General features: G+C 57.0%; 1 protein-coding gene across 1 annotated transcript in view; it reads right to left on the bottom strand.

The window, feature by feature from the left end:
* Nucleotides 1-17734, bottom strand: part of Nek6 (NIMA related kinase 6) — a 67599-nt gene that overhangs the window by 1617 nt on the left and 48248 nt on the right. The window contains exons 6-9 of the mRNA XM_070013361.1: nucleotides 16054-16162; nucleotides 15254-15361; nucleotides 7283-7377; nucleotides 1538-1651 (exon numbers count right to left, since the gene is read on the bottom strand). Of these exons, the coding sequence (XP_069869462.1) occupies nucleotides 1538-1651; nucleotides 7283-7377; nucleotides 15254-15361; nucleotides 16054-16162 (426 nt within the window). The remainder of the gene's footprint in view (nucleotides 1-1537; nucleotides 1652-7282; nucleotides 7378-15253; nucleotides 15362-16053; nucleotides 16163-17734) is intronic.

The raw sequence follows: 17734 nt of genomic DNA, 5'->3' as shown, positions 1-17734 counted from the left end.
TGCTGCTGCGGGGCTGGCAGACCTGTGGGTCTGTCAACAGACAAAGGGGACTCCAGTGGCTCAGTAGCCAGTCTGCTGCTCCCCAAGTTAGTGGAGGGGCCACGCCTGATTTCTTGCACAAAGGGGGCTGCTGTGCACAGGGTCTGCCTTCACACCTTCCCTCCACCGCTGCCTGGCCCTGCTTGGCAGGGGGAAGGGGACTCCACTGCTTTGTGAACCCTGAGACGCTTCTAAGCCGATGACCACGTGACTTAGAGACTACTTGGAGACCCCTGAGGTCCAAGGTCTTTTCAGTGAGTACCTTCCCAAGGCACACAGCCCTTGGGCAGGGAGTGTGGCAGACAAAAACCCCCAAGACAAAAACCAGCTGGGGGTGCAGTCACCATACAGCCCTGATGTGCAGATTAGGGAAGTCTCAGAAATCAAAATAAAGTGTCTTATTTTTTACCCAATGATACAACAAAAGCCAGAGGACATGTGCTGTGGCTCCTAGCTGGGCACAGGTCCTGGGGCTGCCGGCAGCCAGGTGCCTGGAGTGGCGGAGGCAGAATGGACTGGCACGGGAGACTGTCATGCTAAGGCTCTAGGGTGTTCAGTTGAGCCTTAAAAGGCACTTGCACAGCTGCCCAGAGGTGGTCATTTGTGCTAAGCTGCATGGCTCTAAGCCCCTTGCTTCTCTAAAGTGCAGAGGCCCAAAGTTAGTGAACAAAACAAAAGACGACAAATGCATCTGCGCTTGCTTATGAAGCAGAAGTGCCTTTTCCTGCCAGCGCCAGAGCATCACCATGGCCTCCGATGTTCAAGGGAGTTTTGGTGGCACAAGTTGGAGGAGGCCCCTGCACAAGCCTCGAAACCACACTCCCCGCCAACCTACTACCCGCCCCCCTCCCCAGCACCTGGGACAGCACAGCTAGTGGCCTCGGTGAGGGCTCCGATGGGTTTGGCTCCTGAAGAGACAGGCCATAATAGAGAAGCAGGATGGCATCGTGAGTAGGCGCTTGGTGATCTGGGTGCAGATCATGCCTCTCTGAGCGAGGGTCCTGCAGGTCCGGCCTGGGAAGGCCTCAGACTCCTACTGTGTGCCCGTGTTGCCTCAGAGGGTGGTGGAGCTGAGAGGCAGTGGCCTGCGGCTCACAATTGACTCCCATCTTCCAATGAACCTGGACACAGGATTCTACCCCATCTTTCAGATGAGGAAACAGACTCAGCAGTAATTCTCTCCAGGACAAGCTGGTGTGCACTGAGCCCTGGTCAAGCTGGATTGTGACCTTGACTGCACAGTGGTAGATCTGAGGAAGAGGACATTGGCACACAGTAGACTCATAGGGCTCGGGGCCGGCCTCGGGTTCCCTGGGAACCTCATGTCGCCGCCTCCTGCCTCTGGCTGCAGCTCCTGGGACCTGGCGCCGGCTAGAGCCCAGCCTCGGGATCTGGATGGCAAGACACACTGGAACACAGAGCTGAGCACCAAACAGGCAGCGGGGTCTAGCTGCTGCCCCTGCCCAGCGCCGCCCTGAGCGGCCCTTCCATTCCTCACCTTCTCAGAGTAGTGCTCGCCTGGGAGGGGCGGGTAGTCACATTGCTCGATCTTCTGGCAGAGAGAGAAGAGGTTCATTTTGTCTCCATAGAAGGGGCTCTGGAGAGCAGCCATCTGCAAGGGAAGGGGACAAGGTCATCTGGAGGCCAGGGGCTCCCCTGGGTTGGGGCAAGGTCCTCCTGCAGTCCTCGCGGCAGTAAGAGCTGACACTTTTTTTTTTTTTTTTTTGGTCCGGTTGTGGGGCCTGAACTCTGGGCCTGAGCACTGTCCCTCAGCTCTTCAGCTCAAGGCTAGTGCTCTACCACTTGAGCCACAGCGCCACTTCCGGCTTTTTTCTTTTTGCTTATGTGGTGCTGAGGAATCGAACCCAGGGCCTCAGGCATGCAAGGCAAGTGCTCTACCACTGAGCCACCTTCCCAGCCCCGAGCTGACACTATTTTTAAAAAGTGGGAGCAGGGTTCCGGTGACTGCCCTTTCAAAGCGGCTCTCCATCTCACTTGGGCCTCAGCTCCCCAGGGCATGAGGTGGATGGAAACGGGCTCCGCTCGCAAGAATCTGCCTGGGAGTGGCCACTACTCTCCAAGCCACCATCCTGTGTATATACATTGTGATTCCAGCTGGGCACTGGTGGCTTACACCTATAATCCCAGCCTCTCAGGAGGCTGGGATCTGAGGATTGTGGTTTGAAACCAGCCCGGGTAGGAAAGTCCATGAGACTCTAATTAACTACTAGAAAAACTGCAAGTGGAGCTGTGGTTCATGTGGTAGAGCGCTAGCCTTGAGCAAAGTCAAAGCTCAGGGACAGCACCCAGGCCATGGGTTCAAGCCCTAGGACGGGCACAAAACAAAAACAGTCATTCCAGAGGCCCTGGTGGGAGGATGATGCTTAAAGCTACGTCTCTGGGAACTCATCCACCCGAGGCCCCTTGGGTTGGGGTAGAGGATGGGTGGGCACTTCCCGTTCTGCCTTCACTGTGCTGTTCCTGTTACCCCCCCCCCCCCATAGGGCTGCTGTCTGGAGTCACGAGTCTCTGGCTGGTTGAGTGTCTGCTCTGCACCCACTGTGTGTCTGGCCCTCGGTCTGTCAGACCTAGAGGATGTGGTATGGCTCAGCCTGGCACACGGGGTACCACCACCGATCTTGGTCACCCTCTCTGTTGAGGCCAGAAGGGAGGTGGGCCCTGAAGAGGAGGGCAGTGGGGAGCAGCAGGATGTGGAGTATGGGTTCTCATTGAGTTGGGGGACTCCCAGGCCTTGCAGAGGCCCTGCTCTGCCATGGAGGACACTCGGGGGTCTGAGGGGCCGTGCAGGAGCTGTGGATCAGCTCCACGGGGCAGCATAATGGAATTCAAGTGGGTTTTTTGGACACCCCTGCTTATCAATCTTTTCTACCAAATAGCAGCGCGGTGCCTCAGCTAACGAAGCGCCTGCCTGCCCGTCCACTGTGCTCTGTCTCCGTCCTGGTGGCCAGGCTGCCAGGGGCTCTGCCCTGACTTGCTGACCTGGCATTGGCACACCTTGAGGGCTCCTCTGTCCACCTCATGTGTGGGGAGCCGAGTGGCTGAGGCGCACATGGTCCACCCATGGGATGCTTCAGTGCCAAGTGAAGGCTGTGCCCCACAGAGGGGCCTAGGACCGCCTTGGGTCTGCAGATGGCCTCTGATCCAGGCCCAGAAGCCTGTTCTGGCAGCACCTGTGGGTCCTGGCATCCTGATTGAGCTTGAGCCCCTCGAGGCCTGAACATGTGTCTGGATGGCGAGCCCTGAGCCGGCAGGAAGCCTGCAGAGGCCTCCTGTGCCCGGCAGGGGAGAGCTACAGGTCTTGGCCACCATGGGTCACCGTCCAACCTGGAGCTGCCTTTGCCTATGGGGTCTATGCAGCGTGACCAGGGTGATCAGCGAGGGTCCAGAAATTAAAACAGGAGCCTCGGGCACTCAGGATTAATTGAGCTATTTCAGAAAGCCATCTGTTCCCCAGGAGGAGAGCCGCAGGGACCCCAGGGTGGCCACCCAGAGGCCCCAGAGGGACTTCCTGGAGACGGCCTCTGCTCAGGATGAATGCCTCCAGTGCGGGTCCCGTTTCCCTCGTGTGATCCGGGAGATGAGCTGGCTGAAAAGCCTGCTGATCTGATTTTCACCAGCTGGCTGACAGGTTCCAAAAGGGACCCCCAAGACTGGGGATTGGCATGGAGCCCCCATATCTGTCCTGCCCTTCACAGACCATTTCTCCCATCGTCTCCAGCACCTTTCTCTACATTCCTTCAGAAAGCACTGCTGCACATGGCTGGCATTTCCCATTAGTGGGGTTTCTCCATCTCCCAACTGCAGGTGCCAGGGGCTGGCTGCAGGCTGCCACCCCTGATCGGGCAGCAGGCTGGGAGGGGACCTGCGGGGCCGCTGGCGACAGTGAGATTAGAACGATCACCCAGGACACCCTCGGCCGCTGGGCTTCTGATGGATTGGAGTAAAGGAGGAATTGCTTTTGGGGGCTGATGCTTGTTAGAACTGCCAAGGCCGCGGCTCTCAGCACTGTGCCTCCTGCCAAACTTTTCCTGCCTGGAGTGATGAGGCTGACAGGGAGACGAGGAGAGGAGGGCGGGGGGGCCCTCACCCCGCAGGGAGGGCGCAGAGAGACTGGTACGTGATGTGAGATGTCATGGGGAGAAGGGATGGCCTCAGCCGGGACGGGGATTTGCCTGTCAGGGCCCAAGACACCCATCTCCTCACCCAACATCTCCCAGGCGCCGCCCGGGGGTGACACATGACCCAGAGGCGACCCGCCATGCAGTCTGCAGCCCTGCTCCCCGGCCAGGCCAGGCCACGCTGCTCTCGCCAGAATTCCAGAGCAGCACTTGTTTGGTGTCTGTTCTGATGGAGGATGCTGGGAGGAGGCCCCCCACAGAGAGGCCTGGCACCGGGTCAGCCAATTTCTTCAGCTCCGTGCTCCTCCATAAGTAAATAAAATCTACAGGGCCCGGGCGGCATGCTGCTAATGAAAACAAAGCACCCGGCTTCCAAGATGGCCATGCCCAGGCATGTGTCCGCAGGGTCCCCAGTTCAGGGGGGTCACTGTGGCCACCAGCTCCACCCTCCTTGTGGCCTGGCCTCCCCATGGTAAGATGGATATGGAGGCCCAGGTTTGCAAGAGGACATGCTGGGCTCAGCAACAGCCCCCCCAAGATATCCCCAGCTGAACCCCAAGAGCTGGCCTGTGGCAAGCCTGCATCTAGGATCTGGAGAGGGGAGGTTATCCTGTGCTGTAGCCACAAGCACCCTGGTACTGGGAGTGAGCGGAAGGAGGCCCCGGAAGCCCGAGGCTGGGGGTGATCGAATGCATGGCCAAGGGGTTTGGGGGCTCTGTCCACTTGCAGTTGAAGAAGGCAAAGTCACAGCTGGCCCCAGGGAATAAAATCATGTGGCTCAAAGCCGAGCGCATGGTGGGCCAGAGGCGGTGGCCACCGCTGTCTCCGGCCTGCGGTGGCCTGGCCTGTGCTCTGCTCCTGCCATGTGAGACCGCGGCCCCCTGGGGCAGGCGGGGCCTCTGTCGCGCCCCTCAGGCTGGCACCCCAGGAGGGCACCGCGGGCGGCCTCGCGGGAGGCTGCGGCTGTGACTCTGGGGCGGCTCTTGCCAATTACCGCAGCCCAGCCAGATGCGCCCCTCCCTGTCTGCTGGGGAAACAGCCGTTTCTCCTCCCCTGCTGGGCTGCTGGGGGGGGGGGGGGAGGGAGAGGCAGCCGGGCTGAGCCTGTGAGGGGCTGGCCACTGGGCCCTCCTTCAAGGTAGGCCCAGGGCTGTGAGCTCATCTCCCCAGGGCCGGGGCTGGGTCCTCTGCGGAAGGTGGGTAGTGTTTAGGTGCTGGGAGGGGGGCTTGGAGCAGGCCTGCCCGGCTGTGGGCCTGGTGTGGACCGGCAGAGCTGGCTGTGGAGGGGAGGCTTGGCCCTGGCTGGAGGAGGCAGCTGCGGCCACCCCCGCCACCCCGCTGGCGCTGGGAGGACTGCACATGGCTCTCCCTGCCTGACTGGTCTGTTTATGTTCAGAGACTTTCAGGATTGTTGGGGGGCAAGAAACAGCTTCTTAAAAAAAATAAATACAAAACACAGACTGGACAAAGGGAAGGAAAACCATCTGGTCCAGGGATGATACAGGGAAGTCCCTCCCTGTAGCTGGAACTGACCTGTGTAGGGGCTTCCCACTGGCCAAAGCAAAAAGGGCAACATGGCAAGCTGCAGGGGCCTCACCCCAGAAGTGGCAGCTGTGCAGCTCAAGCTGGGTCAGGGGCTCTGGCTTTATGTTGAGTACTTCATCTGGGCTGGGTCCTCTCCCACAAGGCCTCGCACTCCTTACCAGGCAGGCATGCCCCACTGTATAATGGAGCAACTGGAGCCCAGGGACTTGCCCTCCATCCTTCAGGGGGTGAGTGACGGAGCTGCAATTGGAACTCATATCTTCTAGCCAGGCTGGGCTTGTGCTGGGCACTGCGTGTCTCCCCCGTGGCCATGGCAGTGTGAGTTGTGCGTGTGCACGCATGCGTGCGCGGATGCCCACAAGGTCTGAGTTGTTCCCTCTCCTCGCTTCCATGCTAGGGACATTGGGATTTGGGAGACCAGCTGGCTCTGACACTCGAGGCTAGACGTCCATATGGAGGATCCGAACTCCTGTCTCAGCCCGAGCGCCAGGCTGGGTGGTGTTGGTGGTGGTGGTGATGGTAGTGGTGGTGGTAGTTCATGCTTATAATCCTGCTACTCAGGAGGCTGAGATCTGAGCTTCACAGTTTGAGGCCAGACTGAGCAGGAAAGTCCATGAGACTCTTTATCTCCACCTAACTATAAAAAAAATCAGTGCCAGGAGCCAGGGGTTCATGCCTGTAATCCTAGCTACTGAGGAGGCTGAGATCTAAGGATCACAGTTCGAAGCCAGCCTGGGCAAGAAAGTCCAAGAGACTCTTATCTCCCATAAACGACTCAGAAAAAGCCTGAAGTGGAGCTGTAGCTCAAGTGGTAGAGCGCTAGCCTTGAGCAAAAGAAACTCAGGGACAGCACCCAGGCCCAGAGTGCAAGCTCCAGAACTGGAAAAAAAAAAAGCCAGAAGTAGAGCTGTGGCTCAAGTGGTAGAGTGCCAGTCATGAGTAAAGAAGCTAAGGGATTGTTCCAGGCCTCGAATTCATGCCCCAGGATTGGTAGAACAACAGCAACCAAAAAAACCCCTGGTTCCGACTGTCCTGGCTCACCACGGACTCATGGCTTCCGGCCACAGGAGGAGCCCAAGCGCCTGCGCCACATGGACATCATCTTCAGCCAAGCTTCTCTCCAGGCTGGGGTTTGAACTCAGAGCCTCATGCTTGCTAAGCATGGTAACTTTTGAGATAAGGTCTTCCTTCGTGCCGGGGTGCACACCCGAACTGCCATCCAGTTTTCTACTTTCTACTTTCCACAAGGAAACGGGGCGGGGGGGGGGGTGCAGAATCTGGGGGCCTGGGGCCAAGCCTTGCTGCTACATCACGGTTTCTGCTGGTGCTCCCCTGTCATTTCTGGTCCGCTCCTGCCCAACGCATGGCAGCGTGCGTGCGCGGGTGAGCCAGCCCCAGCTGCCACCGTCAGCGCCCCGCCTGGCCGAGCCAGCAAAGAGGTGAAGGGAAACTGCAGTGTTCTGATGCCACCGACAGACAGCATAGCCCTGGCGCCCCGTGCCCGCTCACCCATGTCCCAGATGCTCTTGTAAGACCATCGAAGTGCAGCCCCCAGCTCACCTCGTAAAGCAGGCAGCCCAGGGACCAGATATCGGACTTGAAGTTGTAGCCATTCTCGTGGATCCTCTCCGGAGACATGTAGTATGGTGTCCCAACTGAAACAGCAGGGGCAGGCCTCAGGCTCTGGGGCGGGAGGGGAGGCGGGGGGGGGGGGGGAAGGGAGGGGAGGCGGGGCAGGGAGGGGGGGGAGCTCGCCCTCACCGGGCCTGCCCCCTCCTCTGTGGGCTGAGACACTTGGCCAGACTGGGGCACCCAGCTGGTGGGACAAACACACCTTGGTGGGGGGATGGTGGGAATCCCAGGAACCAGAAGTGCATTCCCAGGATCCCCCCCAGATCTGAGAATCAGCCTGGGGACTGCTGGGAAACGGGAAGCAGTGGTCATGGAATGGGAAGTTCATTGATAAATGTCCCTCCAGGTCACTGCGTCCAGAAGAGTCTGATCTAGGCTCTTGGCAGTGAAAGAAAGAAAAAAACCCAAACACTGTCAATACTGGCCAAGCGGTTCACACCTCACCTGTGTTCACAATGACCCCAGGAGGAAGTTGCCTCATACAGATGCAGAGACCCAGCTGCGCAGGTAAAAAAACTCACTTAAATGTGGCAGGAGCCAGGCTGGGAAGGTGGCTCAGTGGTAGAGCGCTTGCCTCGCATGCATGAGGCCCTGGGTTCGATTCCTCGTCACCATATAAGCAGAAAAAGCCGCAAGTGGCGCTATGGCTCAAGTGGTAGAGGGCTAGCCTTGAGCTGAAGAGCTGAGGGACTGTGCCCAGGCCCAGAGTTCAGGCCCCATGACCAACGCGCCCCCCCTCCCAAAAAAAAAAAGAGGCAGGAGCCAGGCTTGGTGGTGCATGCCTATAATCCCAGCACTCAGGAGGTTGAGGCTGGAGGACTGCAAGTGTGAGGTCAGCCCGGACTACATAGAAAGACCTTGTTTCAAAAGACAAAAGAAAGCAAAACAGAAAGTAAGTAGCAGGAATGGGGCTCAACCTGAATCCACAGCTCCTAGAAACTGAGCACTTTATTTCCCTCTGTGACCAGCCCTGGTCTAGACTTTGGTTAAGAAAAAAAAAAGTACTAGACATAAAAGGGAAGATTTCATCAAAATGAGGAACTTTTCTTTGTTCACCAAAGACAGCAGGGTTGAGAGGCTGGAAGACAGCCACTCCTGTGTGGATACTTCTGTGGCCTGACATGTGAAATGCCTCCAGGCGCCATGTGCTACAGGCTTAAGTTTCCAGCTGCTGGTGCTTTGGGAGGGGTGGGGCCTACTTGGAGGAAGTAGCCAGGAGGAGGGAAGGTGTGCCCTGGATTGGTCCATTGCCCCCTGTCCCGCCTTTTCCTCATTCTCTGCTTCCTGGCAACTGTGAGGTGAGCAGCTCTGCTCTTCCAAACCCTCCTCCCCAGATGCTCTGTCTCCCACACCCATGGTGCCAAGTGACCAGAAGAAACCTTTCTCCTCTTTAAGTTGGTTTTCTCAGGTATTATTTTCTCACCATGATAGAACATTGACTAACGCACACAGAGTATCTTCAATTTATGTATATTTTTGTGGTGTTGGGATCAAACCCAGGGCCCTGCATGTAGTAAGTAACACGTGTTCTACCACTAAGCAACATCCATGCCTCCCAGAATGTATTTGAGAACTTGTGTAAATCAGCAAGTAAAAGCCCCACAAGCCCGCTCTCAAGCAAGCTAAGGCCTGGCCGCAGCCCACATGGCCAATAAGCACAGCCAAGGTCAAAGCCCAGTGAGGTGCTGTGTGCACTACCTGAAGGGTTAAAGATAAAAGGACAAGCCTCGCTGGGCGCTGGTGGCTCACGCCTGTAATCCTAGCTACTCAGGAGGCTGAGATCTGAGGATCGCGGTTCAAAGCCAGCCCGGGCAGGAGAGACCGTGAGACTCCTATCTCCAATAAACCACCAGAAAACTGGAAGTGGCGCTGTAGCTCAAGTGGTAGAGCGCTCGCCTTGGGCTGAAGAGCTGAGGGACAGCGCCCAGGCCCAGAGTTCAAGCCCCACAGCCGACAAAAAAAAAAAAAAAAAAAAAAAGGACAAGCCTCAGAGGGAACAGAAAGGCCATGTGCGCAGCAACAGGACTGCTCATGCGCTGAGCGGGGGATGTGGAAGGACACAAGCACCTTGGGAAACAGCCCTGTGGCCAGACATCCCACTGCTAGGCGGGCACCTGAGCGAGCAAGTGGTATGCTGAGGAACACGGGCTGAACCTGAGGGTCATAGCTAGAAGCTAGCCAGGAGAGAAAACCTATGAGACTCTAAGTAACCAGCAAGAAGTCGGCAGTGCAGCTCTGGCTCAAGTGGTAGAGTGCAGGCCTTGAGCAAAAAGAAGCTCAAGGACAGTACCCAGGTCCTGAGTTCAAGTCCCAGGACTGGACAACAAAACAAAACAGGAAAAAGTAGTCTATGCAAGGAAGGACCAGGAAAGGGCTGTAGGGAGCTTTGCTGTATATACATCATTTTTCAAAGTGAAAAAGAAAAACGGAGAGGAGGAGGCTTTGCTGCCTCTCCCTGGGGACCCTCAGGACCTGGGACACCATGTTGTGTTCCAGCTGCAGTGTCACCTGGGTAGAGCTGTGGAAAGGCGGGTCTGGCACCACAGAAGACTCGAACCCTGGGACCAGGCTTTAGGTTTTCACGAGCAAGCACAGGGGGAGTTATTTGCAATTTTTTGTCAAGGAAGGGAGTTTACAAAAACATGAAAACCCCAACTGCCATTTAGTGACACTGGTATTTAAAACAAGGACAATTTCATACCAGGAAAAAGAAAATAGAAAACCCAGAATCTCAGAATCTAGGACGTCCCTCCCATGGATAAAGTTTAATTTGGTGAACACAGTATTATCTTCTTGCAAGGAGACAAGAATTTGCCCTGGCCCCGCACCGGGAGGCTGTGAATGGCTGCTCGGGACTGTGGGCCCCCGGCGGCAGGCCTGCGCTCAGACCAGAAGCCCCAGCACCCTGGGTGGGACAGGGAAAAGTTGTAAAAGGCAACTCCTAAGGCAAGCTGGAATTTTCTTCCAAGATGTTCTGACTGGTTGGGCATGGGGGCTCACGCTTGTAATACCAACTATTCAGGAAGTAGGGATTGGGAGGCACTGCATGTTTTTTGTTTTATTTTTTGTTTTCTTCTAGGCCAGTCTGGACAAAAACAAAACCAAACAACAACAAATCCTGAGATGCCATCTCAACAATAACAAAAAACTGGGTGTGGTGTTATCCTAGCCATGTAAGAAGCATGAATAGGAGGATCGTGGTCCATGAGACTCTATAGCACAGTCCCTGTGCGGCCCCTCCAGTGACAGTGTCTGCTTAGCAAAGGAAAAGGAAACACACAACCCTGGATCCCAGGCTCCGGGCTAGGGGCTGCTCAGAGCAGCTGCTGAGCCCTGGTATTTCAGATGCTCAGTAAACATCTAAAGAACACAAACCAAAGGAACTTTCTGAGTTGCACCTGGGGGAGGGGGTGGGGGGAGGAGCTCTCCCACTGGTCCTGTGCTGGGCCCTGTCCCAGAGGAGGGGCGTGTGCAACCTCACCCAGGGTCCCCAGTCCCTCTTCCTGGCGAGCAGCTTTGTCCCAGAGTTAGGTCATACACAACCTGGATTTCTACCAACCACCAACCACCATGCCAGCCAGCGGAGCGCAGCGCAACACAAGCCTTGCCTGGGTTTTTAAGATGAAAGGACAGACTTCAAAGAGGCCCGGGCCCACACGGGGCCACCGGGCGGATCTGTCCCCAGTCCCAGGGGAGCGGTGACTCTAGGGACACTTGGGAGAAGCTGGCAGGAATGGGGGGGTGTCTCCGTGGACAGTGGCCTCTTGGGGGCCACTGAGGGCTGCACAGGGTCCCCTTGGGGCCTGCGTGCACACGAGCGCAGAGCGGGGACGGGGCTGTGTGCACATGAGCGGAGCCTAAGACGCCCTGGCCTTCCAGTCCTTTACCTAGAAGTAGGCTTTCAAACCCCGGAATATCAGAGAATGAAACCTCAAAGGGGGATTGTGATTAAAGAGCCGGCTTCTCCTGTCAAAACAAACTTGGTGGTGTACTGAAATGCTCGTGGGGTTTGAGACATGTTCATTAGATATGAGAAAGTCACATTTCACACGGAGGAGACGCTGGGGTCTGTGAGCCACCCTTCCCCACCCAGCACTTTGGGAAGCGGCTGTTGGATGGGGAATCTATGCAGCAGGTGGCTGCCGTGTGCCCGGGGGGGGGGGTGGGCAATGCTGTGCAAGCGGCTGGACATGCCAGGGGTGACCGCTCCAGCTGTTCCCTAACTGGGCCTCGGTCTGTCCGTATCCCCATCAGCAGGACAGAGTCCCCTAGGCCCTCCACAGCCTCTCTCAGAGCCTGGAGTGAATGAACAAATGAATGAGCTGAACTCTGAATTCTAGCCCAGATGCTGCCTTGTTTGCAGGCTGCTTAAGACCTTCCTTTCTCTGTGGGGCCCCTGCCAACCCCCAGTCCCTCCCGGGCACTGGCTCCTCCTGTGTGATCAGGTAGTTTTTTTCTTGACTCCCTCTTCTGGACACCCACAACCCAAGCCCACGTTGGCAGCTTGTGTCCAGGGAAGGCCATTTAAGCAGAGAATGACTGTGGGCTGCTGCCAGGTGACCACAGGGGTAGCTTTGCTACCTCTGTCTCCTGAGTGCTGGGATTATAGGTGTGTGCTGCTATGTCCGGCTCAAGTATTTGTTTTTGTCTGGTCCTGGGACTTTAGCTCAAGGTCTGGATGCTGTTCCTGAACCTTTTTTGCTCAAGGCTAGCACTCTACCAACTGAGCTACAGCTCTGCTTTTGGCTTTTTTTTTTTTTTGGTGGTTAGTTGGAGATAAAAGTCTCACAGACTTCCAGGTGCTAGTGGCTCACACCTATAATCCTAGCTATTAAGAGGGCTGAGATCTGAGAATCATGGTTTGAAGCCAGCCCAGGCAGGAAAGTCTGTGAGACTCTTATCTTCACTAAACTATAAAAAATGCTTGAAATGGAGCCATGGCTCAAGTGATAGAGTGCTAGCCTTGAGCAAAAGAAGTTTAGGGACAGTGCCCAGGCTCTGAGTTCAAGCCCCAGGACCAGCACATGCACACACACACACACACACACGCACACGCACACGCACACGCACACGCACACACACACACACACACACACACACACACACACACACACACACAGAGTCTCATAAACTTTTCCTGTACAGGCTACCTTTGAACTATCAGCCTCCTGAGTAGCTAGGATTACAGATGTGTAATCCTGGGTAACGGGCCTCAAGTATTTTTCTTTTTGGTGGGTCATAGGGCTTGAACTCTGGGCCTCAGAGTCCCTGCACCCTTCAGCTCAAGGCGAGCACTCCACTGCTTAAGCCACGGCAGTACTTCCGGTTTTCTAGTAGTTTATTGGAGATAAGTTGGAGATAAGAGTCTCACGTCCTTTCTTGCCTCCTGAGTAGTTAAGATTACAGGCTTGAGCCACCGGCGCCTGGCTGCTTCAAGTATTTTTTAAACTAGTACTGGGGCTTGAACTCAGAGCCTTGAGCTCTCATTCATTATTCAGATAATAAACCATACAAAATAGATTTTTTGCTCAGTTTTGTTAGTGTTCTACTTGAGCATGCTTCCAGTCCTCAAGTAATTTTTTTTGGGGGGGTCAGTCCTGGGGCTTGAACTGTGGGCCTGGGTGTTGTCCCTCAGCTCTTCAGCTCAAGGCTACTGCTCTACCACTTGAGCCACAGTACCATGTCTGGCTTTTTCTGTGTATGTGGTGCTGAGGAATCGAACCCAGGGCCTTATGCATGGGAGGCAAGCGCTCTACCACTGAACCATCTTCCCAGTCCTAATTTTTTTGAAACCTCCTTGTCTGGTATGTGAGTTCTGTGACTTTGGAAAACAGATCCAGGCAGCTCTGGGAAGGAGGCAGGTGGCCCCAGGCCCTGGGTGACTCTGGGTTTCTTGAGGTGCACTTGAGTTACACGATCTAACACCTCCCTGCAAGCCGAGCATAGCTTGGGGATTGGCTTCCCTGTGTCTGTCCCTCTGCCCCACCCCCACCCCAGCCTGGGCTAGAAAGGCTCAGGGGGCTGAGACAGAAGGACCATGGGGTGTGGCCATGCCCGGTCCTGGGAAGGCCAAGGTGCCCTGCCTGCCTTACCCGGTGAGGGCCCCTCTGACTGACCTTGCTCCCCCAGAGGCCGTGCTGGCTGTCCTGGGTGGAGTGGCCTTACTTCTGGGCCTGTCCTGGCCCACGGTGCCCTGTCACCACCGCCAAGCAGCGGGGCTGACGTCCCTGCTCTCCAGCCCCGCCATTTGTCTTGCAGCTGCTGCCGTAGCTCGGAGCAAGACACTTGCTTGTAGCTTGTGAGCTGTGTAGAGGCAAATCTTTCATTTTTCTTTCATTATGCCGGCGTGTACTGTCACTTAATTTTTATGTATGCAATCCTTCCTGACAAATATGATCTGCTGCCTGGTAATTCGTCTGACGCTCATTCTGTTCCGAGCTCTAATTACGGCTCCTATTCCTGACACTGAGGCAGCCGCTCTGCCACCGCTGGGTACCGCACCTGTCAGCCCAACCATGGCACTGACTAATGCCCTTTCATGCCAGCCTCATGTTAGCAGATACAGAGGCAGGAAGGGATGGGGAGGGGAGGGAGCTGGAGGAGAGAGGAGATCACATTTGCATAAGCCTAGCTCCCAGGTCAGCAGCCTTAGGAGAGAGGTGGTTGTCAGGGCAACGGGGCTGCGGTCCCCACAGCATCCCACATAGTAGGTGCGCATTAGATGCGGTGGATGCATAATTCATACCCACACTCGGTGTGAAGGGGCCCCTGTGTCCTTCCCGAGTCACAGTACAATGGCAATTAGTTGGATCGCTTGTCCAACCAAATGCGAGCTGCGAGGCTTGGTCAGCTGTTGGCAGAACCTGGCTGTGGGTGTCTCTCCCCTGGGTCTCTGGGTCTTTTGAGTCCTGAGCTTTGGCTCTGTGCTATTGGAGCCTGGTTACGTGCTGAGAGAGGCCCTGGCTTCCGGGAGCTTGACTAGCAAGCAGGGCCTTGCAGATGCCCCATGCCAGCCAGGACACGTGTGTCCTGGAGCAGGGCCCAGGCCCCGGGAGGGCTCCTGCCACCCATCATGCAGCAGGGTGAGTGCTCAGAGGCCCCAGGAAGCGCCTGGCTCGGGAGGGCAGCCTCTTCCCAAGTTCCAATTCCTCCTCATTAATATAATAAGCGCACCGGTCTGAGTGGATCAGATCACACTGGCGGCCGAGACTGAAAATGCTGTTCCCGATGATGCGATTCTAACTGGCTGTGACAGAGGAGGGGTGCCACTGTCTTCTCCTCTGCTCCTCCCGACCGACAGCTCTGCCAGGAGGCAGGGCCTTGGCTCTCCCCTGACAGCGTCCAGACAGGGGCAGGGGCACAGCTCTTGCCTGGCATGTGAGGGGCCCTAGGTTTGATCCCTAATACCACCAAGAGCTTCCAGATCCCCAGCTATGCAAATAGTCTCAAACCAGTCAACTCTGTGCTCCCGAGGAGACATCGATGTCTGGGAGGCGTGGGAAGATGGATTCTCTCCAGAGCAGAGAGTTAGAGGGACAGAAGACCCCTAGCGGGAATGAGCAGAGGCCAAACACACTGCCCACCGGCCCCCGTAGGGCACAGCAGTCTCCCCTAGAAGCGGCGTGTGGCTGGCTGGTTCCCCCTGACCTCCCAACCCTCTAGACCTTGCTCAGGGTCTCTTCTAAAACAATGAGTCACCTCTGGGCTCAAAGACATTTCTGGGGTATGGTCAAGTGTCTGCCTAGCAAGCACAAGGCCCTGATCCATCTACACACACACACACACACACACACACACACACACAGGAAAAGCCTTTTCCCACAAGAACTGACCACTTCAGGCCCATGTGGCACTGTAGCCCAGGCCTGCAGCATGCAGCGGGGTCCCCCCACGCCTTACCTAGCGAGTGGGCTGCTGTGGTCTCTGAGCTGAAGAAGCGGCCCAGACCGAGGTCTCCGAGCTTCACGATGCCCGTGGCCGTGATGAATACGTTGGCAGGCTTGATGTCTGCAGAGGAAGGGGGACAGGCGCGGGCTGGTGTGTGTGGAGGCTGGAGGCAGTGGGAGCCTGAGGCTGCAGGGGAGGCCTCTCAGGTGCTGGGCAGGCCCAGCTCAGCATCTGTTCACAGGACACGGCCAACTCCTACACAGGGGTCAAAGCCTACGAGAACTTTTCCTTCTCTAGAAGGCGTGCTGGCTCTGCCTACCACGGGCTGTGGGACCTCAGGAAACTTGCCATCTCCCCTTGGCCTCTTTTGCTTCATTTGTATAGGATTTTGTGCCCCTATTTCCTTTTGTGTGGATGCGTCCCCTGTGCCTAGCAGAGGGCCGGGGAAGGCTGGGATGTGTCCACAACACAGGCGGAGGCAGAACAGGTGGAGGCCATGAACAGAGGCCGGAAGCCAGCCAGCAGGTTCCTTCCTCCATCCGGGACACGGGCCAGATCCCAAGAAGAGTCAATCAGAAGTCCCTTCCCTGGGCAGGGCTGGCAGCAGCACATGTGGACCACCCAGGCCACCCGGGCGGGTGTTGGGGACAGGGCAATGGGTACGGGGGGAGTAGAGGGCTCCCCGAAGTTTATGAAATTGGTGTTGAGTGCAGCCTCATGAGGAGTCCATGTATGCATGCGCACGTGTGTGTATGTGCGTGTGTGTGCGTGTGCGTGTCCATGCAGGCCCTGGCCCCTTGGGCAGCACCTACCTCGGTGCATGACCCGGCGCGAGTGCATGTGCTCCACGGCGCTGCACAGCTGGACAAAGTACTTCCACACCGTCCTCTCCGGGATGAGCCGCTTCTGCTTCTTAAAGTACTGCGGGGAGACAGACGACAGGCCGTGAGCCCAGTGACCACAGGACATCCCTCCTGTGATCTCCCCGGGGGCCCCAGCTGGGCTTGGGGTCCTCCTGCCAATAAACACAGGGCTAGGATCGCCTGGGAAACATAATTAAAATACTCGAGAGAAGAAAAGACAGAGAAAAGAAAAGAAGCAGATAGCCCAGGCGCACTGAGGGAGCTGTGACAGAAGGTTCTGGAAGGGGGATGCGAGACCGTGTCTTAGACAGTGTGGTTATCACCATGTGGGGAGTCTCCTAATGGGGTACCAGACAAGGGTCCACACGCCAGTGGCTGATACCAGGGGCAGCGGCGATGGGGGCTGGGCTTGCTGTGCAGAACCTTCCCTGGCTCTAAAGCAGCCAGAGGTGGGTGGAACGGCCTGGGAATGACCAGGACCCTGGCCTGGCCTGGGCTAGGGCTGGGGGCAGGTGGGGGGGACCCAGCTGGCCTTGCAGAGTACCTCCTGTGGGGCTGCGCCCTCCACAGGGAGCCTGTGATCATCTGACCATCAGAGGAGCGGCGTCCCAGTTCCCCACCCACTCCCAATGATGCTCAGAACTTGTGATGGGACCCACACCCAGAGAGGGCGAGGACAGGCCCAGGGAAGACCAGGTGGAGCTGGGGCCGGGTGGATAAAGGCGGGCAGCTGCAGCTGGCAGCACCTGGCCTCAAAGCGAAGCCCCTGGGGGCTCTTCTGAGGCCCCCTCTAGCAGCCAGACCCTGCGGGGAAGCCATCCGAGGCTGTCCACAGAGACCCCTGCCCAGGGGCCCCCCCAGGCCTGAGGTGGGCTGGGCCAAGGGATTATTTACGCTGCGATGTTACCCAGTCCTCATTATGGTGTTTACACGGGACGCACACGGCCGGGAGCGGTGATTTTCTAAATGTCACATCCTATAAGCGCCGGCTGACATTTAGTGTGAAGGCGCAGAGTCTCTAGTGGGTTCTGGGCTGGCGACAGTGGCTCTGGGTTTCACCATCCCCCGTAAACAACATGAGCACTGAGCACCCTGGCTGGTTCGTTCCCAAGGCTGGAGACTCGGGGGCACAAGCCATCGTGGCCAGCAGCCTCTGAGCTAGCAGGACAGACGGCTGTGTTTGTGGCCCAGTTGGGATCCTGGAAAGACCTAGTTCCCTTAGTAACCCAGAGGCAGCTGGAGTGGGAAGGGTAGCAGGACTGAGCTCCAAGCACCCAGCCCTTGGCCAGGTGCCTTACGGATGAGGACACTAAGGCACAAGCAAGATTGTGTCTGCTGTGGGCTGGGTCTCAGCACCGCCCTGCAGAGGAGGACCCTTCACAGAGGAACGGGGCAGGCAGGGGACAGGATTGGAGGAGAGGTACCAGCTGGCGAGGACGGAGGCCAAGGCTACTTGGGCCCCACGTGCTGTAGCCTCGGCCCTGCGGGTTTGAATCTGGAGCCAGACCTGGACCAGGGAAGAGGGCAGGGGGGGTGGAAGGGAAGGTGCAGATGGGCAGGTTACCACCCCGCCTCAGCTTGAGGGCGCTGGTGATGGACTGCGGTGCCCACAGCTGGACAGAGGTGGACG

Source organism: Dipodomys merriami, unplaced genomic scaffold, assembly GCF_024711535.1.
Source record: "Dipodomys merriami isolate MVZ:Mamm:240054 unplaced genomic scaffold, mDipMer1.0.p SCAF_11, whole genome shotgun sequence".
NCBI lineage: Eukaryota > Metazoa > Chordata > Mammalia > Rodentia > Heteromyidae > Dipodomys > Dipodomys merriami.
Note: the sequence above shows the minus strand (reverse complement) of the source record. Positions and strands in the feature narration are given on the sequence as shown.